The sequence below is a fragment of the Lygodium microphyllum genome, chromosome 3 (genome assembly GCF_053477565.2).
Source record: "Lygodium microphyllum isolate KBCC chromosome 3, Lygodium_microphyllum_v1.1.10, whole genome shotgun sequence".
Lineage (NCBI taxonomy): Eukaryota > Viridiplantae > Streptophyta > Polypodiopsida > Schizaeales > Lygodiaceae > Lygodium > Lygodium microphyllum.
In genome coordinates this window covers 87,200,357-87,226,901 of record NC_141137.1, presented here as the reverse complement: position 1 = coordinate 87,226,901, position 26,545 = coordinate 87,200,357, and the positions used below count along the sequence as shown (strand labels likewise).

At 41.0% G+C, this 26,545-nt stretch overlaps 1 protein-coding gene across 2 annotated transcripts in view; it reads right to left on the bottom strand.

The window, feature by feature from the left end:
- Window positions 1-224: 224 nt before the first annotated feature.
- LOC148038590 (purine-uracil permease NCS1-like) overlaps window positions 225-26,545 on the bottom strand; it is a 53,094-nt gene continuing 26,773 nt past the window's right edge. Inside the window, exon 2 of one of the 2 annotated variants that reach the window (XM_087673754.1) lies at window positions 225-558. In XM_087673754.1, coding sequence (XP_087529880.1) covers window positions 527-558 — 32 coding nt within the window. In that variant the 3' untranslated portion in view covers window positions 225-526. Of the gene's footprint in view, window positions 559-715; window positions 1,658-26,545 lie in introns of those variants that run through there. The other variant, XM_087673746.1, reaches the window with a different exon arrangement.

The following is a 26,545-nucleotide window of genomic DNA, read 5'->3' as shown; positions in this document are numbered from 1 at the left end:
ATGTGGGTTGTCAGCAACTAGTAAACTATCAAATATTGTTGAGTGCTATTTTACGTCATGATAACATTTTGGCTTTAATGGCTTGAACAATCTAGAGCTGGGATAAGTACAAGCATAAATAGAACTCTGCATGAAACCACAACGGTATAATGTTGCTAATTTTATATGAACTGCTACAGAAAGGACACTAGCTTTCCTCAATCAATGAGAGCTTAAGCATGTCCATACACAGTCCATATGGGATTCACAACGTTTTCTTGCTCTTTGGGTTTATAACTTCATATCAATAGATTACTTTAATACAAAGCACAATGAAAGCTTCGATTGAACACACCATTTGACCTCAGCATGCTCCCCACTAAATTGTTGCTCCTAGCTTTAATAATCCTAACTCTTCACTGACAACAAATTGGGATCAAAGAAAACCATCATTGCCTCATCACTTCTTTAATCAACAATCCCATGGTTTACTATAGCTACATAACAATACATAGTTTAAATGATCTCTTTACGGGCTGAAGATTTATCACACCGAGCCGTAAGTACTGGTTGAACATGCTACACAAGAAAACTAAGCATTATGAAATGAAATATCACTGGAACATAGGAAATATCATAGGAACAACCACCCCGTCATCTTAAACAATAGACCGCTGAAACCATCTCATCACAAAGCTAGTCTCAAAACGCTTACAAAAAGAGACAACTGATGCAGAGAACTAGAGCTATTATAGCATTATAAAGACCCATCTCTTGCCAATATACACCTAGAAATTACCATGTCCTCTTTGCTGTCTGGTAGTAAAATAACTTTACTCACAAAGTGCTCTGAAGAATAGCATCCAAAACAGACCTGCTCCTAATGATGTAAAAGGGTATTCACTTATGATTCTGTACAGATGGGAAATATAGGTATAATAAACTTTTTCACAGACTTATCCCTTCTACCATTAAGGCATAATGGGGATAACAGAAAGAAGTAAGAAACAAACTCCAGTAAAAACGAAACTTGAAAACCAGGAAACGTGATACATGGTCAAAAGAACTGGAAGTACACTTTTGAGTACACCTGCTGTGTACAAATACCCTGGTATGTTTGGAACTGAACCCACCAGAAAAGCAATGAAGGCCTTTATATTGTATCCTCTATAGTACCAATAGGGTTGCATATTACTGGAGTAAAGAGCATGTAGGTCTAGTCTGCACCGCTTCAGAATGTAGTAATCTATAATGACTATACTAATCAAAGGCCCAACAATAAAAGAATAGCCCAGAAGCCATTTGTTTATATATGTCTCACCATTCTGGAAAAGTCGCCATGGCTGCATGAAGATAGCAACACTTGCACTCAATAATGCACCCATTCTGAAAGAAACCTTGACTGGATTGATATTGATAAGAGCATTGGTAGGTGCCACAATATTAACAACGTTTGTTGTTAAGACAGCCAAAGTCACACCTAATAGTGATACGAGTGTCGGAATAACGCCACCTATCTGGCCAAGAAGCTCAACAGGGTTTGAAATGATATACCCGAATATTATCTCAGTAGAAGAGCTGACAGCAAGCCCTATGAATGAATAGGCTAGAAGGGCAAGAGGAAGAGCCAAATGGCCAAGAACTTGATCGGCTTGACTTTTTGCATATCTTGTGAAATCTGATACAGCATCAGCATACAATTGAGGTTAAGGGGCATTTCATGCAATTACACCACTATCTTATATTGGATACTATAGTTCACTTTAAAGATCAACTGCATAATGTAGTAGATGGAGCTGAGACATCTGAAAGCATTTGAAAGATCAGGTGGTTTCAATGCAATGGCAGTAAAAAGCATACTAATGTCATCTAATTACTTAACCACGTGGTTCATATGCAGCTTTATATGTACAGACAAGATAGAATGATATGTACAAAAGGAAAGTTGTGGAAGGATGGAAGCCTTGAGCTGCCTACTCAGAAGGGCCTCACATAGTAGGAACTCATGGGATAAGTTGGTGGCAGAAATTGTTAGGTGCTCCTGTTGAACAAGTACAGTTAAAGGCCTCAATTAACAGAATATTATCATGCATTTCGGCCTAATTTAACTCCACAAAAACAGCCCCAGAAAGAAGAATTCACTAAAAAAGGATTTTATCTGTGGCAGTAGGACATATGCCAAAATATCCCCTATAGCAGGACACTATATGGGCATCCATCATTCTTTCTCATTACTTTCCTCATTAAACTCCTCTCTTAGTCTTCCCTCTCCCCTCTCCCCTTCAGACATCTGCTGCTGCCCTGTTATTGGTAGTGCTGCCCAGCCTGTTCGCTGCTGCCAGGAGCTGTCATCATCAACTGGAGCTGCGACCTTGCACTGGAGGACCTTCATCTGCTGTCTAAGCCTGCCACCCTGCTGTCTTGCCACATCATCACTATCCAGGACTACTGCAGCCTGCATTTCCAGCTGGCATGTGGAATGCTGATGTCATCATCTTCATAATCATCTGCTGCTCATTGGGCTGTGTTGCAGCCAGTAAGCCCTGTGTTTTGCTGCCCAGAGTCTTCACCAGCGTCCTGTTGCCCAGGAGACTCCATTTCACTCCCCCCCATTGGTGCTCATACGTTGCTGCCCTTCCTTTCACAGCTGCCACCTTCTCCTTGGAGGATCCTATGAAGGCACTGCCACCCCTTATCAGCTAGAATAGCATCTCTCCTCCGTCCACAAGTGATGCTACCCATGTCCCACCTAAGCTTCAGGGCAGTGCAGTCACCTTGAGCAACTGCAGCATCACAGACCCCTTGGCTCACCTCAGCCCCAGTCCTAGAGACATGGCGGCCTTAGGTCATTGTATCATCCTTGTATTCCATTCAACCTCATTCATTCTTATTCATTTGTTGTTTTCAGTTTTTGAGTTCATTGTTAGTGTTTGTCATACACACATTGTTGTCTCCATTGCAAGCCCTACTGTTTCTTCACGTGGCATTAGAGCAGAGGTGCTCTTAAGCTAAAGCTCCTCAGCACAAAGCCTAGCAAGGAACGATGAGACCTTTGACATCTCAAATTCCTATACTCCGTTCCACTACAACCTCTAGGATAGAACTCTTACCTTCTGCTCTCATCCCACCCTTTCATTTAGGTTTGTGACATTGGATTATGGCTTCTGCTCTTGGCTATCACCATCATTAGGCGACCTGTCAACATCATCTTTCTCCTGCAGACAACCTACTGACATCATCATCCACATCAGCTGATCTGCATTTTTAGGTGCAGTCCTGCGCTTTTCAGCTGCCCAGCTGCCTAGCATCTATTGGACTCCAGCAGACTGCCTGCTGCTCCCTCTACTGCCATCAACATCATCATCCAGCTGGATGGACCACGGCTGCATTTCAGGATCCATCACAAATACGACACCAACACCATTCTCAGTCACCTTTGCCCCGGTCCTTGAGACAAGGCGGACCATGGTTCAAGGCCACCTTGATTGTCTTGTTCATATTCTCATTCAACATTCTACAAGTTGCATTCTACATGTCATACATTTCGCATATCTCTATATTTGCCATAGCATTTCTTGAAATAGTATAAGAGTTGGTGGTCTTTTAAAGAGTATACTATGGCCATCCTAAAAGCTTAGCATTCAAGAGAGCAAGAGAACACCTTCTAATTTGTCTTCCACATCTACACTAAAGTAATTGTCCTCGGAGCCTATGCCATCAGCTCCCAAGGATTGATATACTCAATCTACTCTTAGAATGAATGGGATAGAGCGTCCTCCAATGGAAAGTCTTCTACCAAGCAAAATGTGTCTTCTCACTAAAGATGAATGTGTCCATTATAAGGCAAAGATCACAGAGAGCTAAACATAAGGGAAAACTTGAACTTAACTTTGAGCCTTGTAAGAAATTCCACCTCAACATAGAGGGAGGTAATTCAAAAATCATTAAAAATGACATAAAAGTCAAAAATTTTACATTTTCCTCATTTTTTCCAAAATACACAAATTAGCCAATAGCTTTTAAGTTGTTAATTAGGCCTAGACACTAGTACTTGGAATAGACTGCCCAATGCTTGAAATTTAATGGCCTATATCTAGATCGATTTGGATTAATGGCACATTCTCTTTTTATCAAGAGACGAGCCAAAAAACTACGTGAAGGCTGAAGTTGTGTGCACCACATTATATTTTGAAATTTTCATTTGACGTACTCTCACTTTTTGGAAGCAAATTCAAAAACATCACAAAAAGGGATGGCTAGGGCCAAATCAATGTCACAAATGGAGATAGCTAGGATCGAATCAACATCACAAACGAAGATAGTGGTGCCCGAATCATCATGAAAGAGGTATAGTGGAGATGCATATCACCTCCACGTTGAGCTTGGTTGTGAGTATGGGCCATTACATAAGAAAAACAAATAATGCCTCATATCTTCTACATCCAAAGAAACAAACGGTATCTCATATCTTCTATATTCAAAGATATGTGTAGATCCCAAGGAAACAAGAATATAAATTTGTGAACCGACAGGATATTGTATCTGAAAGATCCTTTGCATAACTCTACACCTCCATTCAAGGATATAACATCCTTGGTTAGCTTTGTTGGAGATATATATAATGGCCTCTTAAGATATACACAACATTTATATACAATTAGTAATATATATAAGTTAAAAAGAGATTTGTTAGAGAGAGAATGCTTCTTTCGGGCTCACATTAAAGCAATGCAAGCACAAACTATTACAAAAAAATGAAACTTTTTTAGAGCCGAAGAAACAAAGAAATCAATTAAGGCTCAAAGAAACAATAGTAATAGTTTGCAAACGATACAAAAAACTTTGGAATACTCAAGATATGAAGTTACGAAGTGGTAGCATCAAGAAGAGGACACACATAGTGAAGCTCTTTGTTTCTTCTTTCTATATCTTAAAAGTATATTTTAAAGCATTTTATGATAATTGAACATTTTAATTTTAAATATAGAGAAATCTTGCTGCCCAATAGTGATTCAAGCATAGAGGCATCAACAATACACATAAAATGCTTCTAAACAAGAAAGCTATCAAAGCACAATCCTAAAGGATCAAAAGTCTCAAAAGCTTACAAAATAGGAGATTGAGGCCTTTATGAAAGGGGACTAGCTCAACCTAAGCGGTATCAAGTCTTGTTGGGTGAGACATGTATATCCCGTAGAGGAACTATTCATAAATCTCTTCAATCAAAGCTAAAGGAATCTACAGTGCATAGATCTTGCCAAAATCATCACTTAAGAGAATGCAAAAGCAAGTGAAGGAACAAGTTTTACAAATCCTAGAACTCCATTTTATATCAAAGATAGGTACTATGAAGTAACACCAGAGGTGGTGTTACTATGAAGTTTTACAAATCCTAGGAACTCAATTTTATATCAAAGATAGGTACTATGAAGTAACACGAGAGGTGGTGTCATGAGAACCTGAAATTTTATTTGCTTTATTTAACATTTAGATCATTTTTAATGAAATCTTAAGTATTGTTGCATATGTGAAGTGCAACTGAGATTATTTCATATTTACGAGCCAAGGACCCAAGGAAATCATTGGATGTCAAAGGCAAAAAGTCGTCTTAAGTAATGTCGCACACAAACTAGGTGGTATCTAGTGTCAAAAAGTGGCCTAAGACATTTTATTAACCATAAGTGTCAATTGGTGAGACTAGGGGTTTGGCATTTAATGGTACTTAATGCCAATCCGAGGGCTAAAGAAGACTCACAAACCCTTGGGAGATGAATTGGCCTAGCTAATTTAACCGTTGGCTGGTCAACCTAATTTTTTTGGTCACTAAAATAACTATTAAATTAATTTTCACAATTCTAAAACTAAAAATTAATTTAATAATGCTGGTAATGCTAGAAAATGGGATTAGAAGGCTACCACTTGGCAAAACATTCCCGTGCAAGTGGGACAGACGTTTTTGAGGGTGGGGGAGAGAAAGAGAGGGTCATTCCAACCTTATACAACCTGAGCAAGACAGAAAGAAGACTGTTATAACTGCTATAAACATCACATTTTGTGTGTCCCATCAATGGAACATGCCAAACACACTATCGAGAAGTGACTCTCTTTCAAGCAGTCCTTTCTTCTACTTCTATCCAATCTCTAAAGGACCTACCTAGATTAGGGCCCTGGATTTTCAACGGAGGCTTGGTGGCTAGACCTTCGTATTCCTTGCAACATGAAGTCTAAAAGCTAATGGCTTCTCTTATAATAAAACAACGTGTTTCCAGTTCTTCTGCTCATCCATCTCCTATATTTCTTCGCAGGTCTCCTTTCAAGTGGCATTCTCAGCTTACAGGGTGAATCTCTCTCTCTCTCTCTCTCTCTCTCTCTCTCTCTCTCTCTCCCCTTTTATCCTCCATTTTGGTCCTAAGAGGGGGTGTTGAGAAACCCATTCACTCAGTGCATTCAATTCATTTCTTTCCCTTCAATTTTAGGGTAAACCCCAAAAAGGGGCTAGGTGTCCACATTTGGGAAACCACCCTAAACTATCTAGGGAGCCATTCTAGACATTGTTTGCTTGTTTATGGGCAATCTCTATCATTCTTCCACACATTCATCAAACATTCTTCTATTCTTTCCTTCCACCCTCTTCACCCCTCTACTTCACGCACCCTGTCCCCTCAACATCAAGCTTGCATTTTGGAGCTCACTCTGTCTAGCCTCAACTTCTCTACCCTGGTGGCAACTCATCACCACCTAGCGTCAACATTTGCAGCCTGGCGACAACTCCTCCTCTAGGCATCGTCTTCACCTTGTGTTTGACCATCTGTTGGAAGGTTATTCTCCACCTGGCATTAACACCATGATCCTCTAGCGTCTCCTCGTACTTTCGTTTGGCAATGCAAGACCTCCTCACCTGGCGACCTCCCTCTTCATCAATCATCAACTCCAAAGGCTGTCTTGATCTGCATTTTGCAACCTATGGCCTCCTAGCTCCTCCACCATTTGCCATCACTCCACAATAGCCAGCATCAATGCCCTTACCCTACATTTGCTGACTCAGATGCTCCTCTCTATGAAATGGCAGTCTCCTTGCTCTTGGCATCATCTTACTAGCTACGTTTGGCAATCTGGCACTCTTTGTGGCTTCGGTATCAGTCTCTAATACCTGATGATCTTCTTCCAACGACTTCAAAGGATTTCATTTCACTCCCTCAACAATTGTCCTTCACTTCCAACCATTACTTTGATAGCCTACTATCCAAAGAGCTACATTTCACTCTATTCACAATGCAAATTCCCTTCAAATACTACTGCATCATTCAGATAAGACGTTGCAATCGTCATTGAGCTTCGGCTCCGTTGTAACAGCTTGGTTTTGAAACCAGACTTTCTTCCATGGATAAGTAGTAATTCCCTAATTACAACTTAGTTACAGCAATAACATTTATTACAAAACTGAGAAATGAAAATTAACATACAATCTTGGACAATGGACATCTTGTTGGCCCCAAAACTAGCGCCCCTTTCAATGTTTCTTTAACTTAATTAAAGAAAAAGTTCATGTGCAATGGGATTCTCCCAATCTCTTTCAGTATTCCAACTCCCCTTGCTGTCCAAAATGACCAACAAGTCTTCAATCTAATTTACCCCTTGATTCGGGCAGTCAATTGGCCTTCACCCGCTTTGATGGAGATGGAAAATGCCCCGAATTCATTGATTTGTTGGTCCTTCCACTTGAACTTGACTAAAAACAGCTTCAGCCTTGTTTCATCTAAGTATTGGAGCTTCCAATTTCTGGCACACTTCCCAAGCCTGCTGGTAAACCTAAATTTTGGCTGCAGGTTAGGATTTACAACAGAGAAATCTGAAATTTCTCAGCCTCTGGTGATCTCAATGCTATAATCTTTGGAGCAAGGCTGTAGAAAGGCTGTGAGATGAGAGACAATGCTGAGGGGACAAAATAATTCAGACTTTATTCATGTTGAACTGAAGAAAATCAATCATTTACTGCTAGTGCCCTGTCTCAACAGCTTATAGATACAAAGAACTGAAGAAAATCAATCATTTACTACCGATGCCTTGTATCAACAACTTCTAGATACTATCACCTCTTGTTGATTGGTCTTCTCCTACCCCTAGCTGCCTCAAAAGGTCCTCCAATGGTTGTAGATCAGACCAGCACCATCTCCTCCCTCTCTCTTGCACACTGAATTTACTAAAATGCCTCTCTAGCCTCTAAAGACTTTTTCAATCTTGCATGGGCATTTTTGAGAAGTGGCAGCCTTTCCAAATGGTTTTTCCAGCATTATCCATAATTAAATTTTAATTTTCAATCTTTAAATACTAAAAATTAACCTAATAATTATTTTGATGCCTAGAAAAATAATCTCACTAGCCAATAACTAAATTGGCTGGGTAACTTCCATTCCCAAGTTTCTTTATGTCATCTTTGACTATCAAATTGGTGTTAGGTACCATTAAACGCCACTTCTCTAGTGTCAGCAACTGACAGTTGTGGTCAAATGAATGACCTAGGTTAACAATTGGCACCAAATACCACCAAGTACTTGTGCAACATAACTTATAGAAACTTTTGTCTTTGACATTCCGTGATTTCCTGGAGTCCCAAGTTCGTATATTTAATCTAACCCTAGTTACACCTCACATATGCAACATTTACTATATTATTGTAAGCAAACTCAACCAAGAGCAAATACTGCTCTCGCAGTGTCTTGTGATTTGAAACATAGCACCTCAAAAGATCTAACACTGAAATTTGATTTCTCAAACTGACCATCTATCTATGGATGGAAGGATGATGAGAATTTCAACGTGGTACCCATATTCTCAAACAACCCCTTTCAAAATAAACTAGTCATCTGAGCATCTCGATCACTAATCATCGACTCTAGCATACCATGATACTTAAAAACAATCATGCCATATGTTTAACCTTTTTTTTTCTCCCTCATTGGAATAAAATAGACTTGTTTGCAAAACCTATAAATGATAGTCCATATTCCATTATTCCCTATAGGTCTCTTAGGAATCTCAAAAATAAAGTCCATTGCAATGTTGTGCCAAGGCCTATCTGGAATAGACAAGGGTTGTAACAAACCCGACATTCTTTGCCTATCATACTTTACCGTCTGATATAAAATACACATCTTAACAAATTGTTCTACACCATGCCTCAAATCTCTGACCAATAGAAAAAATGCTCAACTACCTTGATTGTGGCATCAATACCTCTATGTCTTGCATAAGAAAGAGTATGACTTTCAATGATAACTCTGGGCCTTAACTGCTTTGTGATGCACAGTCGTCTATGGATCATTAGAAATCCATCTCTTAGCACAAAGTGTTCATGCCTTTGGCCATGCAAAGCTGATCATAAACATTAGCAAAGTCCAAATCAACAACATATTGCTCTTTCATGGCATCCAACTCAATGTGATAAACCATTGTTGACGGCTGAAATTTGTGGCTTACGTGACAATGCATCAGCCACAATATTCTTTTTACCAACGATATGTACAATCTGAAAGTGAAACATAGAGAGAAAATTCGCCCATCTCATATGCTTCTCTGACAACTTTGTCTGCATCAGAAAGTACCTCAAAGTTTGATAGTCTATCAGCATTGTAAAATCCACCCCCAACAAAAATAATGTTTCCACGTAGATAGTGCATAAATTACAACCAAGAGCTCTTTCTCATAGACCTACAAATTATTTTCTACACTATGGAGAATTCGACTCTTATAAGCCACAACTCGACCATCCTGTTGTATAAGAACCACCCCAATGCTATTACCACATGTATCACACTGAACTACGCATGACTTCCTTGGACTGATGGTCTATCAGCACTGTAAAATCCGCCCCCAATAAAAATAATATTTCCACGTAGATAGTGCATAAATTACAACCAAGAGCTCTTTCTCATAGACCTACAAATTTTTTTCTACACTATGAAGAATTCGACTCTTATAAGCCACAACTCGATCGTCATGTTGTATAAGAACAGCCCCAATGCTATTACCACATGTATCACACTGAACTACGTACGACTTTCTTGGATCGGGTAACACAAGCACAGAATCTGAAGTCATCTTTTCCTTCAACTTTTCAAATGCTGAAATCTCCACCGTTATCCATCTAAATCGCACATCTTTCTTCTGTAAGGCATGCAATGGAGATGCAATTTCAACAAACCTGCGTACATACTTCCTGTGGTAAGAATATAAACCCAAGAAGCTACAAATCTCATGCACATTCATCAAAGGTAGCCATGATCGTATTGCGTCAACCTTTGCATAGTCCATGCGAATACCATTAGTCGATACAATATGTCCCAAAAAATAGATTTCATAAAAGAAGAATTCACTTTTCTTGCCATTGATAATCAACCTATGCTCACACAATTCATTCAACACAATGTCCAAGTGTCTTCTAAGCTTTGCCTCATTCTTTGAATAGACAATCATGTCATCAAAGAAAGTACCCACAAATCCTCTATGTGGCTTGAAGATGAGATCCATCATCTGATTAAAAGTGGCAAGAGCATTCGTAAGACTAAAAGGCATAACAAGAAACTCATACAATCCAAAAGTGTAAAATATGCACGGCGCAGCGAACAGAATCTGAGAAAGAGATAGAGAGTACACAACAGATAAGATGAGAATAAGTAAATTCTTTAACTCCAAACAACTGATACAAAGATGGCTCTGTCCACCCGTGCGCTTCCACTGTGTGAAGCTTAGATGGCGATCTAGACAGAAGATAGGTGAAGAGCTTAAGGCTAGCTGGAACAACAACTCTGACTGGGTGAAAGATGAGTGAATGATGGCTGCGAAGGGGTTTAGCTTTTATAGCCCGCGAAGGTCGTTAGGTCGGCCTGCTGACCGATCTACCATATGAGCCTCTACTAGTCGGCCAAGGAATATTCCAGGGAATATTCTCTTTACCATCGGGACCCACAACAGTCACCTTTTGCCATCCGGTCACATAGACCTCATCTGATATACAAGTCAGGACTCAACCAATGTCCGGGCTCACATTTGGCTTCTCCTCATAATGGGGGCCTTACAACTTTGAGCACCATGGATCATTGGTAGCACCTAATGAGGATGGGGCATTGATCATATCTAACAAAAAGATGTCCTAAAAGTTATCTTGGGTACATCTTCTGGTCTAATGCGTATCTGATGATACCCACTTTTCAAATCTATATAGCTGCCCTTTGCAATCTATCCATAATATCATCAATTCGAGGAATTAGAAAGTGATTCTTTATTGTGATCTTATTCAGAGCACAATAATCAATGCAAATATGCCATGAAACATCCTTTTTTAGCACTAAAAGCACTGGAGAACAAAAAGGAGATGAGCTGGGCTGAATCAACCCTTTTTCTAGCAGCTCATTCACTTGACTCATAATCTCATCTTGTTGGGTTGCACTGACTCTATAGGGTGGCTTATTAGATTCTCAACATTCTCACTATCATCTTTATCCTTAGTAAAAACCAAATACACTGAAAGATAATTTTTCATTACTTTAGAAATGGCAGCTGCAGATACAACAGAGATAGATTCACCTTTCAACTTTACATCAAGTATGAGTATCTTTTTGTTATGCTAAATAGTGATCTTTTTTGCATGAGAATCAATCACTATATGCATACGATGACACCATGGCATACCAAGCAATACATCACAACCTTCAAGTGGAGCAATAATGAACTCTTCGCTGTCCATATATCCCTGTATATGCAATTGAAGCTTTCCAATGAGCGGTGTGACGAGCTCTACATGGCCTTTACATGCAATTCCAACTTCCCCTATGGGTCCCATCTCATCCTCTCTTATGTCTAGATGGACTGCCATGTCAACAGAGATAAAGTTGGCTCATTGTCGTGCCGCTACGCGCACACCATGTGAAAAACTCTAAAGTGCGGCTTTCTTATTGATCTAGAGAGCCAATGTCATTTTAGACATTAGTGTTAGTATCCATGGTTCAAACATATTAGTTTTTTGGACAAGTGCAACCAATTTATGATATTTTAGATATTATCTCTTGTAAAAATCCAAAAACTGTAGACAACTTCCAGATTAGGATGACATGCAAAAGAAAGCATATAGCTTTCAGCCATCTGTGAGGATTTTATGTAAAAAGAGAGATGGACGAAATCGTGCGCGTCGCAATCACTATTTTCAGGCAGTGAACAGCACTCCGAAGTGGGAGATGGAGTGATCTGACAGAATTCTGGCCAGGTGTGCTAGTATTTTACCCCCTTTCGGAGCCAATGGAAGTATCAGATTGGTGGTCTGAGCAACATAGAGGAAGGTATTATTTTGTGTACGTTTTTGTGTACAGGAGATTTGTCTTCTCATAATGGAGAAATAAACTGACGGGCTTCAATTCTGTGAGTATTATTCTACGTCTTCTATTTCTTTCTGCGAGTATTCTTTCATATCTTCTCTTTCTTTCAACCTCTTCTCTTCCATCTACTCCACTCCTTGAATCTCCCTTCACCCTGCTATCTCTTACCCTCACGGTAGACTTTTGACCCCAAACGCTCCAACAGTGGTGAACCCAACGTAAAAGTCGATAGCAGAGGTATGTAAAGATGGCAGATTCTATAGCTTCAAGTGGTGGTGATACTTTGCAACAAATGATTGCTTTGTTACAACAATAACAACAGTAGCAGTTGTTGTTACAACAACAGATGCAAACTCGGCAAGAAGCAAAAAGAATTGATTCCTTAGCCGTGAATGCATTGTAGGCAATGGGACAATAATTGAAGCAATTTAAAGGTCAAAATGTTTGGCTGTATAAAGAAAAGATGTTGTTTCATAGGATACCGCAGTATACATGGAGTCCGTATTTCTCCCGTTTGGCCATACATACTTTCCATGATCAAATTGATAAGTTATATAAAAGAGATGCTAATTGGGCAGCTTTTAAGAAAGCTTTGAAAGAAGAGTTTTTCTTGGAAGATACAAGATTGGTAACTAAAAAGACATTTATAGATTGGATTGAAAAGCCCAATAAAGGGTTGGCTGCTACAGCTTTGCTCCATGAATTTGAAAGTCGATATGCACAATTAAATGCCGATGAGCAGCAATCATTAGAGAGTCAGAAAATTAATTTGTTTCTAAAGGCCGTGTTGGAGATAAAGGCGCCTCTACCTAGTCGCCCGTGTATTACTACACTGACAGTCACCGCCACTGCACACTGCAGGTGGCGGGCACCCATCACCGTCAGTTTGAATAAAGGAAGGCCCGGTCACACATTGTGACTGTTGGAGTTCCCATTTCTAGTCTCTCCCTTTCTTGCTCTTGCTCTATAGCTCTCGAGTCCAACCTTCGATCCGTCGCTCTCTTTCAGCTGGTATCATGGCTTTGCTTTCCAACTCTTGAGCTTGGTTCGTAGTATTCTCGGCATCCCATCGACTCCCTACTTGCATTGGGTCTCCTTTCCAACAGCCATATCCGACTCCTTCGAGTTCCCGTCACTCCCCGGCTTTCCGAGCACCTTCCCGGCATTGTTGGGTACCTTCAGGGCATTACATCAGAGGTATTTGATCATTTTCTTCAGGGTTTACTTCAGTTCTCAGGTCTCACAGGCTGTAAACAAGTTGTGGGCAACCATAGCTCACATCTCTTAGAGCTTCCTTCACCTAGATCTTGCTTCCAACCTATCAAGGCTTGCTAAGGCTTGGTGTAGGCCTTCTTTGGCCCTCATTTGTGCCCCCTTTGGGCCCCATTGTTGACACGTGGAACAGCAGATCCCCCCAGCCAGCTCACGTTTTTTTTTGCGCCTGTTTCAAAATTTGACCCAAAAATCACTCTTTTTATTATATCTCGGACATTCGGAACCCGATTCAAGCAAGGTAAGAGTCTAAGTTGGGGTTTTGGCACGCTCCGAACGCGATGGTGATGTCGGATTTACCAAATTCTGATGACAGAATCTTCTGCAACAGATTTCAAGTCTGAGACAGCATGTATTTATATGCCTATGCTTGTTTGGACATGACTACATAACTGGTTTGATGCCTATTACATTCCGATTGATTGGTAGATTGAAGCTACATGTAATGCTATGATTTTGGCCTGATTTTGGGGCTGGAAATATACAGTTTATAACAATAAATGCATGCTGAATACTCTTGGACTGAAGCTATCTTTCATGCTTTGACATATGCCTATTGGTTCCAGATGTATGTCTTGGGTTATGCTATGATGTATTGATCATCGAGGGACAACTTTGAGCTTGTCATTGAATCCGGATGCTTTTGGAAGCTCGAGCTTATTTCAGCCCGCACTTATTGACATTGGTATATGCTTTGACAGTGATGCTTCTTGGGTTTATGCATACCCGTTGCCTAAGGCTTGATGCTCATGTCACGGTTGATTACCCTATACATACGTTGATCTTGAGTGCTCATTGAAGCTCCACCTTGGATCATTTTGGATTATCTGGAGTAGTCTTGGATGTTACTTGGCTTGTCAGAGTTTGGATTGGGATGTATTTGATGTCTTGCATGCTTACGAATGCTACATACGGCTGCTCTACCGCCTATATGTTCGGGATGTACTATTGATGTATTGTCTTGGACTTATGTCATTGGCACTGTGTCTTGACTTGGCTTGAGCTCTTGAGCTCGTACATACGACTTTTGTGCCAATGGGAGCATTCTTGAATGCTTATCAGACACTGAGTAGGTGGTACTTTTATGCATTGAGCCATTACATGCCATTGAGTAGTTACAGACACTTGAGACTTTGGGACTTCTTACCTTTTGGGATGATACATCATGTCTTGGTTCACTGTATGCTTATGAGCGAAGTCTTAGTTTTGGATCCGTATCTTTGTGAACTGACACCTACTTGTGTCAAGTTTTGGTAGTGGCAGAAACACTTTGCCCCATTGACTGGGGGGTGTGCCTACTCACTGGCAGATGTTTGTATGACATACTTGGGTGTTGGATTCATGCTTATCGACCGTCATATGCTTATGCTATGCCCGCATGATGCCGGCTTTGGTCTTGGGAATATTTGATTACCTTGGGATCCGATTTAGGCACTGTTAGCTCTCTTTTACTGAAATCTGAAATTTATTACAGCAAGCATATATGTATGGACTGACATGGATTTTTCATGCTGAAACACTCTAAAATTATGTACTTTCACTAGTACTTGGTGGGCAGCAACTTTGGTTCCACTTTCCTCGCCATTTTCCCTCGATTTTTGTGATTTTTTTGTCGTTTTCTGCAGTAAACAGCAAGCACTTTTGAACTGTCTACAATCTTCCAGCTTGCATTATGGCGAGTTCGTCCACTGATCATGCTATTTTCAACATCACTAAGCTTGATGGTACGAATTACTCTTATTGGAAGAGCCAGATTTGGCAGGTGTTGGTGCAGAAATCGCAGATCAAACCTTTGAGGTTAAGCGGGCATCCGCCTGCAACTATGCCAGATGAGGAATGGCTTGAGCTTGATGAGTTATGCAAGTCCACCATTGTATTCTCTCTCACAGAACAGGTTCACTACAATGTATTTGAGGAAGAACAGAGTACATGGCAGTTCTGGGATAAAATCAAGAATCTCTATGACAAGAAAAGTCCAGCGAGTCAAATGTATTGGCTGAAGCAACTTATGGATCTACGCATGAAGAAGAATGTGACTATGTCTGCTCACTTGAGCCAGTTCCATGCTATACTCAAGAACTTGACTTCGCAGGACATCACTTTTGCAGAGGATGTCACTCCTCTTTTCTTGCTTGGTACTCTTAATGAGTCATGGGATGTATTCCGCACTGCATTATGTACCTCTACTGCTACCTTGAAATTATCTGATGTTGAGAGTGCTCTTCTGCAAGAAGAGGTTAACCGTAAGAATTTGAATACCTCTCGTATGTCGCATGCTATGACAGTTAGAGGCAGAAATAATGGATATGGGAAGCATGGCAGTGGCAGTGGCCGTGGACGCGATTCTCAAAAATCTCGGTCCAAGTCTCGTGGGAAGTCACATAGCAAATCCCGTGGCAGGAATACAGATGTTCCTTGTCACATTGTGGGAAAAAGGGCCATATTAGGCCACAATGCCATGAATTGCGCAATGAAAGGCGCAAAGACAAGGGGAAAGACAAAGTGCAAGATAAGTCTTCTGATCACAGCATAGTGCCTGCAAAGTCCAGTGTTAAAATTGAAGAGATCAATGTTATGCAACTTGAGGATGTTGATGATGATGATTATATCCTTGCAGCTTCTTCTAGTGCTTCGCAGATGACAGAGATACACTCTATGTATGCACAGTGTTGGCTCTTGGACTCAGGTGCATCCTTTCATGTGACACCTTACCGAGAGTGGTTTCATTCATACCATACTATTTCAGGTATTGTGCGCTTGGGTGATGACAGCTCTCTTGATATTGTGGGCATTGGTGATGTTAGGCTGTAGTTTCCTTCTGGCCGCAATTTTGTTATGTAGGATGTACGTCATGTACCTGCTTTGACACGCAGTCCCATGTCAGCTAGACAGCTTGATGACGTAGGTTATCATGTATCTTTTGAAGACTCTGCATGGAAGATCACTCGTGGCAGACTTGTGATTGCGAGAGGTACCAAGGCTGGCAGTCTCTACCCCTTGATTGTATCAGCTTTTTCCCTTGATCATGTTTTGTCTGTGGGTTCTATCCCACATGTATCTCTTTGGCATGTCCGTTTGGGCTATATATCTTTGAAGAGAATGAAAATGCTTTCTGATTTGCAGTACTTACCGCCCCTTGATTATGCATGTTTTGATTCATGTGAGCACTGTCTTTATGGCAGGCAAACTAGGTCTACGCATAAGAAATCTAGTAGGCCACGCATGAGTGAGCCCTTGGTATTGGTACATTCGGATGTCTGTGGGCCCATGCCTTGTCAGTCTATGGGTGGTGCAAAGTATTTTGTTACATTCATAGATGATTTTTCACGAAAAGTTTGGGCTTATCTCATTAAGCTGAAATCTAATGTCTTAGCTGTGTTTCAGAGATGGCGTGCATTGGTTGAGAACCGGTCTAGGTATAGGCTAAAATGCCTAAGGACAGATAATGGGGGTGAGTATGTCTCACGTGCTTTTGAGCAGTTATGTGATGAGAGGAGTATTAAGTGTCAGTTGACCGCCCCCTACACCCCCCCCCAAGAATGGTTCGGCTAGGCGGATGAATAGAACCATCCAGGAGCATGTACGCAGTATGCTTAGTCATACAGGCCTACCACAGAGCTTTTGGGCTGAGGCAATTAATACAGCTATGCATGTCATAAACAGATCACCTTCTAGTGGTTTGGATTTCCAGGTTGCAGAGGAGGTATGGACTGGAAAACCTCCCTCTTATGCGCATCTCTGTGTCTTTGGATGTGAGGCATTTTGCCATATGTCCAGGGACAAGAGAAGTAAGCTGAATCCCAAGAGTATCAAATGCATTTTCCTTGGTTATGGGAATGCAGGCGAGATGGGTTACCGTCTCTAGGATCCGCAAGTGCTGAAAGTCATCCGCAGTCATGATGTAGTCTTCCATAAAGACAAGATGCATAGGCAACCTGAGAGAGTTGTTGAGATCCGCAGGGTCATATTTCAGGAGGAGCCGAGAGCTCCCGCACAGCCAGTTGGACAACCAACAGCTACAGCAGATGCTCATGGTCAAGGTGTTGGACAGGCAGCTAGGCAGGCAGTAAAGCCTGCCGTGAGACGGTCTACTAGAGACGGACGTCCACCTGATAGATTTCAGCCCTCGATGCATTATGTCTTGGTTACAGATGCAGGAGAGCCTTTCACCTATGATGAGGCTATGCGCAGGGGTGACAGTCACTCCTGGGAGAGGACTAAGCAGTCTGAGATAGACTCCTTGCATAAGAATGACACTCAGGATTTGGTTTCCTTGCCTACGGGCAAGAAGGCTTTGCCATGCAAGTGGGTATACAAGCTAAAAAGTACGCCCAGACACCCCAAGCCGGCATACAAGGCTAGATTCGTAGCAAAGGGTTTTAAGCAGGAGCATGGTGTGGACTTTGACGAGGTCTTTTCTCCTGTGGTTAAGATGACCACCCTGCGCTTAGTCTTGGCTTTGGTTGCTCAGCTTGACTTGGATTTATACCAGATGGATGTCAAGACAGCTTTCTTACATAGGGACTTGCATGATGAGATTTATATGGAGCTGTCTAACGGCTTTGCAGAACTTGGTAGGCAGCACCTAGTGTGCAAATTGAAAAAAAGCCTTTATGGCTTGAAACAAGCACCTAGGGAGTGGTATCATAAGTTTGATGCCTTTATGCAGTCACAGGGCTACAGCCGGAGTACTATGGATCTGTGTCTTTACACGAAGAAAGCTCGTGATAGTTCTTTATTGATTTTGGTACTCTATGTGGATGATATGCTAATAGCAAGGAAAGCTCATGATGAGCTAGATGCTCTTAAGGCTCAGCTCAAGAAGAGCTTTGAGATGAAAGATCTGAAACAGGCCGCTCACATACTCGGTATGCGCATTAGACGCGACAAGCATCAGGGACTCCTCTACTTGTCATAGAGGAAGTACATTCATAAAGTCCTTGAGAGCTTCCGCATGCAGGACGTAAAGCCTATTGGCTGTCCATTGCCTTCTTATGTAAAGGTATCACAGGCTGATTGTCCGCAGACAGATGAGCAAAGGGCCGAGATGGCCAAGATTCCCTATGCATCCACAATGGGCAGTCTTATGTATGCCATGATAGCCACTCGTCCAGACATTACCTTTGCAATTGGTGTTGTGACACGCTATATGGCTACACCTAGCAAGAAGCATTAGGATGCCGTAAAGGGTATCATGAGGTACCTGAAGGGCACTGCAGATATATGCATATACTATGGCAGCCAGGATACAAGAGTCGTGGGATACACTGACTCTGATTATGCAGGACATGCAGATAGTAGGAAGTCCACTTCCGGCTATGTATTCACCTATGCTAGAGGTGCTATTTCTTGGATATCCAGGGTACAGAAATGCACGGCCCTTTCTACTACAGAGGCCGAGTATGTTGTAGCCACCATTGAGACTTGCAAGGAGGCCATTTGGTTGGGTCGTTTAGTTGCTGACCTTGGCATTGATGCCATCCCTACACTACATTCGGATTCTATGAGTGCTATTCAGTTAGCCAAGAATCCGGTCTTCCATACAAAGACGAAACACATTGAGGTGAGGTATCACTTCATACGTGGGGTCGTTGAGGACAAGTCTGTTGATCTTGTCAAGATCTCGACTGACCAGAATCCTGCAGATCTACTCACGAAAAACCTCTCTACAAAGCATTTTGCCTTCCTCAGGAGGTTGATGGACGTGGGATGAGATGACGTCTTTCCTCATCCTGTTGTACATGTGTACATGTTGTACTGTCTTTTTTTTCTTTTTCTTTTCACTCCTTACTGAGGCAAATTCGCCTTTAAGTGGGAGGTTGTTGGGGATAAAGGCGCCTCTGCCTAGCCGCTCGTGTATTACTACACTGACAGTCACCGCCACTGCATACTGCATGTGGCGGACGCCCGTCACCGTCACTTTATTCTTTATTCTTTTAGTGACAGTTTGAATAAAAGAAGGCCCGATCACACATTGTGACTGTTGGAGTTCCCATTTCTAGTCTCTCCCTTTCTTACTCTTGCTCTCCCGCCATAGCTCTCGAGTCCAACCTTCGATCCATCACTCCCTTTCAGCCCGCAGATCGTGTCTTGCAAGAAAAGTTGATTGATCGTTTAGAAGATGCATCTTCTGAAACAGGGCTGATTGCAGCCAAGGCACCTGTAGCTATGGTGGAACAACCGGCTATACCTGTTGGTCCAGCTCTTAAAGGTGATACTGTGGATGAATTAATCAAAGGCATGCGTGATTTGAGGCTGAATTTGACAGAGATCTATGCAAAGGTCGAAAAGTTGGATATTAAGGTGGAAGAGAAGGCTCGGACAACAGCCCAAAGACCGTACAAAGAAGGATACAAGAGGAGATGTATTTGGTGTGACAGTTTACAACATGAAAAGTAAGATTGTACAGCTTACCGTGAAGTGGAAGCAAAAAGGTTAATCTTTTGGAAAGATGAAAAAATACATGCACCAGAAACTGGTCTTCCAAAGAGCCGAATTTTGAAAATGGTGGCATGCAGAAGAAGTTGGAAGATATAGCTGCAATGACAGCATTTACTATCATAGATGCAACCACATATGGGTTGAGAATTGAAAGGACTGATGAAACTCATAAAGAAAGCATAGCTAAAGCAAAATCTCGTATTTGGATGCAAGCATTAGATTACATGTAAAATGACAAAACAGCAAAGTCTGAATTGGTTGATGCAAGTCAAAGTATACAAGGGAGAACAAGATGGAGTGCACCAATGGACTCATTTTCAGCCTATGCTTATTTGGTTGAGGTTCATAATCAATAAGCTCTTGTGAAAGAAAAGAGAATAATGAGATGAGGACACTGTTGGTCCTTCCTCTTCAGGCCCATCTAAACGCATAACACAAAGTAAAATGAAGCAACAAAAAGAGACTAAAAAAGCCATACCTGAGCTTGTTATGGATGATGCATCTCAAGAGAAGAAACAAGATGGGAAGAAAAGAGGCAAGAAACCTGGTTACAGCTTACAATCAGATCTTGAGACTGTCACAAATCTTAAAAAAGTCTTGGAAGATCGCATACTTGGCAGTAGAGTGGAATTCACACTTGGCAAAGTTCTTGGAATAACAAAGCGTGAATTTCATGATGCAATCATTGATATGCTAAAATGAAAAAGACAATTTGATGGTGAAGTTTTGCAAGCATTGATGCAGGTTGACAAAGACATAGAGAAACATCTTTAGAGGGAATATAATGATGTATGTAATGCTGTTTTGGAACAGGCTGATGCTGAAAATGGGTTAGATGGAAGTATAGACATCAAGCTTGTGGCCGAAAATGCTATTATGGGCAGCACTAAGCATAGAGAAAAGGCTATATATAATAGGGATGTCCATCAACAAGCACATGAAGAAGAAGACGCTCATTTTATTCCAAGTAGTCATTATTCACGAACGCATTGGGCTCGTGCTACAACAGAGACAATTATTAAAGTGGGAGAAAGAGAGACACCTTGCATAGCTCTCTTGGATCATGATTCTGAAATCAATGCTATGGCACGCAGTTTATATGAGAATGGAGGTTGGCTAATTGATGTAGATCCAAGATGGCACATACGAGCAGCAAACAGTTCATCAGCGGATCTTTATGCAGCTTGTCCGAATGTATCCATGACTATTGGAGATGTTAGGGATTAATATCATTTTTTTGTGCAAGATTCATGTAGTTATCCAATGATTTTGGGACAACCCTATATTTCAGAATCAGAGCTGGAGCGCTTGGATGATGGTTCTTCATATACTCGGGTTCAGAGTAAAGATAATATAAAGGCAGTACAGTTTCTCACTGTTTATGTGAATCATCCCTGCAATCGGGATAAGCTGTGGGATAATCCCATGCCACCTAATGCACGAGAGTTTAAGGGTTTTTAGATAACACTACTGTAAGGGGAGGCTATGGCAATGCCTCTAGGAAGATAATTATACCTCCAAGAAAGGGGAAAACTGTGTGTGTCTGGATTGCAAGAATAAACAGCATGTAATCTTGGCAGTTTTAAGAATGTTTCAACCATGTGCAGGGCTGAAAAGAAATATGTAGGATGGGCTGAAAAAAGAACTGAAGACATATGGTTTGATGGCTGCAAATGAAGGTATTTTAGGGCTGTTTTAAAGGCTAATTGATGTTGATACAATGGCTGAAATTTCTATAGCAATTAATGCTGAAAGCATGGCAGAAAAAGAGGTTATTTATGTTGACACTTTAGAAATATATAAAGTCATTCAAGAGTTTGCTAAGCATGAATGTTATGTTATGGGCTGCAATATAGGCTGCAAAACAGGGCTGAAGCAAGGGTGGATCCAAAGTACAAAACAGTTGCAAAGAAGGTTAAGCCAGTGGCTTTGCCTTTACCACCTGAAAGTGATGGGTTGGCTGAAAAAGTAACTCAATAGCCTAGTTTATGTGATCCACATGGAGTGGGACATAAATTTACAGCTAAAACTTTACAAAAGCTGAAAATTGGTGATACAAGCTTTCTTTTACCTGCAAAAAGAACTTGTTTCCTGCAGATGTTGGCAAGGCATGGGAAAGACTTTGCATTTCAGCCAAATGAAATTGGATGTGTTGATCCGATCATAGTTGCACCTATGGTTATCTTTACACTACCTCATGTGCTATGGAATTTAAAGCCTGTTCCAGTATCTCGCGCATATTTACCTAAGTTGCTGAAGCTTTTGAACGAGAAGATCAGGATGCGGATTTTGGAGCCCTCTTCAGCTCCATATTTGAATCGGTGGATTACTGTTCCAAAGAAGAATGGTTCTTTGAGGTTTATATAGGATTTGCAACCAGTTAATAAAGTCACCATAAGAAATGTTGGATCAGGCCCGATAGTGGATGAATTTGCAGAAGCATTTGCAGGCAAGGCAATTTACTCTTTGGTGGATTTATATTCAAGATATGATCAGTTCCAACTTACATTAGAAAGCCAGGATATCACTACCATGAAGACACCACTTGGATTGGTTAGGATGTGTATGCTTCCACAGGGGGCAACCAATTCAGTGGCGCATATGATGAATGCTATGCATAAAGTTTTGAGGGAGTATATTCCTCAGTTGACCTTACCCCTACTTGATGATGTGCCGATAAAAGGGTGCGATATCCATGAGAAGAATGAAAAGCTGAATGATTAGGGATGTAGAGAATTTGTGGCTGATCATATTGCTGATTGTGACAAGACTTTGAACCGTCTTGAAGAAATACACTTGACTCTATCAGGAGAAAAATCAGTTTTTGGAGTAGAGGAAGTATTGGTTGTTGGGCACATGTGTGGACCATATGGAAGAAAGCCCTCACCAGTAAAGATTGATGCCATAAGCAGGATGCGGGAGACATGTTCAAATGTATCCGAGATAAGAAGATTTTTGGGTGCATGTGTCTTTTACTTGATATGGATTCCGCATTTTGCTCATGTGGCTGAAAGTCTATATCAGCTCTTGAGAAAAGGGCAAAAGTTTTGGTGGGAAAAACAAAATATGAAGGCAATTCAAAAATTAAAGAGCTTATTGATTTCAGCCCCAACGTTAAAGAGAGCAAATTATGAGAATGGGCAACCTATTATTCTCACTGTGGATACAAGCCCAATTGGCATTAGTTGGACAATGGGTCGGGATGATACTGATGGCAATAGATATGCCATTCGGTTTGGAGCAAAGGTCCTCAATAAACGCCAACGACGGTATTCTTAAGTCAAAAGAGAGGTTTGGGGTGTAGTGATAGCCCTTAAGTGTGATAGGGAGTATTTTATGGGAGCTCATGTAGTGGTAGAGACTGACTGTCTACCTCTATTGGGCATGATAGCAATTTGCTCAACTTCTGATATTGCCATGTTATGATGGATTGCATATATAAAGTCACTTAACCCTGATTTTCAGCATATTGTAGATAGAGAAAACCCGGTGGCTGACATACTTTCACAAGCGAGGTTTGAAGATGAAGAGCCATTGATGGAAGATGAAGAGGATGATGTGATAGGTGCTGAAAATGACTTTATGACAATAAGGAATGAGTATGCAGCTGATGTTACTGCAGGTACAATTGTTGTAACAGGGATTTCAGTAGTAAGAAAAGAGCTTACAGTCATGGAGAAGAAATGGACAGTAGAGAGAAAGCATCATCAATGTTATGCTTCAGTGAGAACACAATTTTTGGAAGAGTTGTATGAGGATGATTGGCTGAAAATAGATCAATATCTCAGCCTCATGACAAAGAAAGCTAAATGGTTTGAAGCTGAATTCAAAATGATTAAAAGAAAAACTTATGGGTTTTTCTTAAAAGATGGATGTTTATGGAAGCATGCAAAGAAAAAAAGAGGAGCTCCAGTATGTGTTTTGGGAGATAGGGCTTCTCAACAACAGGTGATGCAGGAGTTTCATGAAAGATTATGGGCTGGACATAGAGAAGTTTAGGGCACATTTGCCAAGATCAAAGAGAAGTATTGGTGGCAAAACATGTATAAAGATGTGAAACATTTTGTGGAATCATGCAATGTCTGTCAGATGTATTCCATGGTAGAGCATAGAGATGGGTTGCAACCGACCTATCCATTGACTATGCAATACAAATGGGTAATTGACTTGGTTACCATGCCTACAGATTTATGGAATATGAGATATCTTGTGCTTGCACGAGAAGACTTGACAAATCAAGTGAAAGGTCGAGCTCTTAGTACAAAGACTACTCAAGCAGTTTGCAGGTTCTTACTGGAAGAAGTCCTTTGCAAGTATGGTTGTGTTGGTAAAGTGGTTGCTGATAGAGAAGAATTGGATGTGGATGAGGCTCGTGACTTCTTTTCACGATTGGGTATCAAGCTTGCTTTAACTTCAGTCTACAATCATGAAGCAAATGGCAAAAGTGAAAGAGGTCATCAGCCTATCATTAAGGCATTAGCAAAGTCATGCAAGGGCAGGATGAAAGAATGGCCAAGAATGTTACCCTTTGCTTTGTGGGCTGATAGAACCACTCATAGTGCAGTTACAGGGTATATGCCTGCTGAATTAATGTATGGACAACAGCCAATCATGCCTATTGAGGAGACTATTGCTACTTGGAGTGTTCTACCATGGAAAGAGGGTTTGAATAGAGAAGAGTTGCTGGTCCTACGCATTAGACAGCTAGAAAGAAGACTTGAAGACATTGAGACAGCCATGAAAAAGCTGAAGACTGCAAGGATCAAGAACAAGAAGAGGTTTAACAAGCGACACAGACTTCGACCATGAGCTATACAAGAAGAAGACTGGGTGCTAGTTTATGACAGTAGCTTTGAAAATTAGCATAGTGCCAGTCGGAAGATGACAAAGCAGTGGTTTGGTCCATATGTAGTAAGGTTTGTTTTTTACAATGCTACCTATGCATTAAATGAGATGGATGGGACAACTCTAAGAATTCCAGTGGCTGGAAAACGTATCAAACTCTTTAAACGTAGGGAGTCTTCGGCATATAAGTTGAAGGAGCTCGATACTCAACATGAACATGAGAATATGGAAGAAGAAGAGGTAGAAGATGAAGACATTGACATGGCAGAGGATACTTCTTCTGACACTGCGGATCCATAAGACTTTGGCACATGCCAGAGAATGTGCAGGTTAGGAGGGGGTGGATGTCGTGCCGCTACGCGCACACCGTGTGAAAAACTCTGAAGTGCGGCTTTCTTATTGATCTAGAGAGCCAATGCCATTTTAGAAATTAGTGTTAGTGTCCATGGTTCAAACATATTAGTTTTTTGGACAAGTGCAACCAATTTATGATATTTTAGATATTATCTCTTGTAAAAATCCAAAAACTATAGACAACTTCTAGATTAGGATGACATGCAAAAGAAAGCATGTAGCTTTCAGCCATCTGTGAGGATTTTATATAAAAAGAGAGATGGACGAAATCGCACGCGTCGCGATCATTGTTTTCAAGTAGTGAACAGAACTCCTAAGTGGAAGATGAAGGAGTGATCTGGCAGAATTCTGGCCAGGTGTACTAGTATTTTACCCCCCTTTCAGAGCCAATGTAAGCATCAAATTAGCAGTCTGAGCAACATAGAGGAAGGTATTATTTTATGTACGTTTTTGTGTACATGAGATTTATCTTCTCATAATGGAGAAATAAACTGACAGGCTTCAATTCTGTGAGTATTATTCTACGTCTTCTATTTCTTTCTGCGAGTATTCTTTCATATCTTCTCTTTCTTTCAACCCCTTCTCTTCCGTCTACTCCACTCCTTGAATCTCCCTTCACCCTGCTGTCTCTTATCCCCGTGATAGACTTTCGACCGCAAACACTCCGACATCGTGCACCATTATTAAACAAAATCAATGCATGTTGATTCCTAATTTTGCCCCATACTCTGCACAACTCAGTAACATCATCATTGGGCTAATCACTAACAACATCGTGCACCAATCCCACTGATATTTTGGGCTTCTTTCCTTTAGAATCTCCCCAATTTTCCGATTTTCCAACTTGTTGCCTATTGGGACAATCCCTTGCAATGTGACCCTCCTGTTCACAAACAAAATGTTTATTTATAGCCATTAATTCCCTACGTTTTGCCAATGTTTTTGAGCCCTTTCGTTGCTCTTTTGGCCTCTTTTCAAGCTGATTTTCAAATCCGCCCCTTTTCTCAGCCTTAAACAACTTTCTATTCGGCTTCTCCCCACTCTCTAGGAAGCCGGAATCCTTCCCACGCAGCAAAGCATCGGCTATAGCACCAGTCTCTATGAGCTGAGACATGCTAGACACGATGGATTTAATGCAAAAATCCATGATTCCTTTGTGTCAAAGTAAAGCAATGCGAAAGCGAATGACCAAGACAAAGAGTGAGCAGAGAGAAAAGAGAGGGAGAAAGAGACAATGAAACGGAGAAAATCTACAATAAAGGATGTTGTATAAGGATGCAGAAATA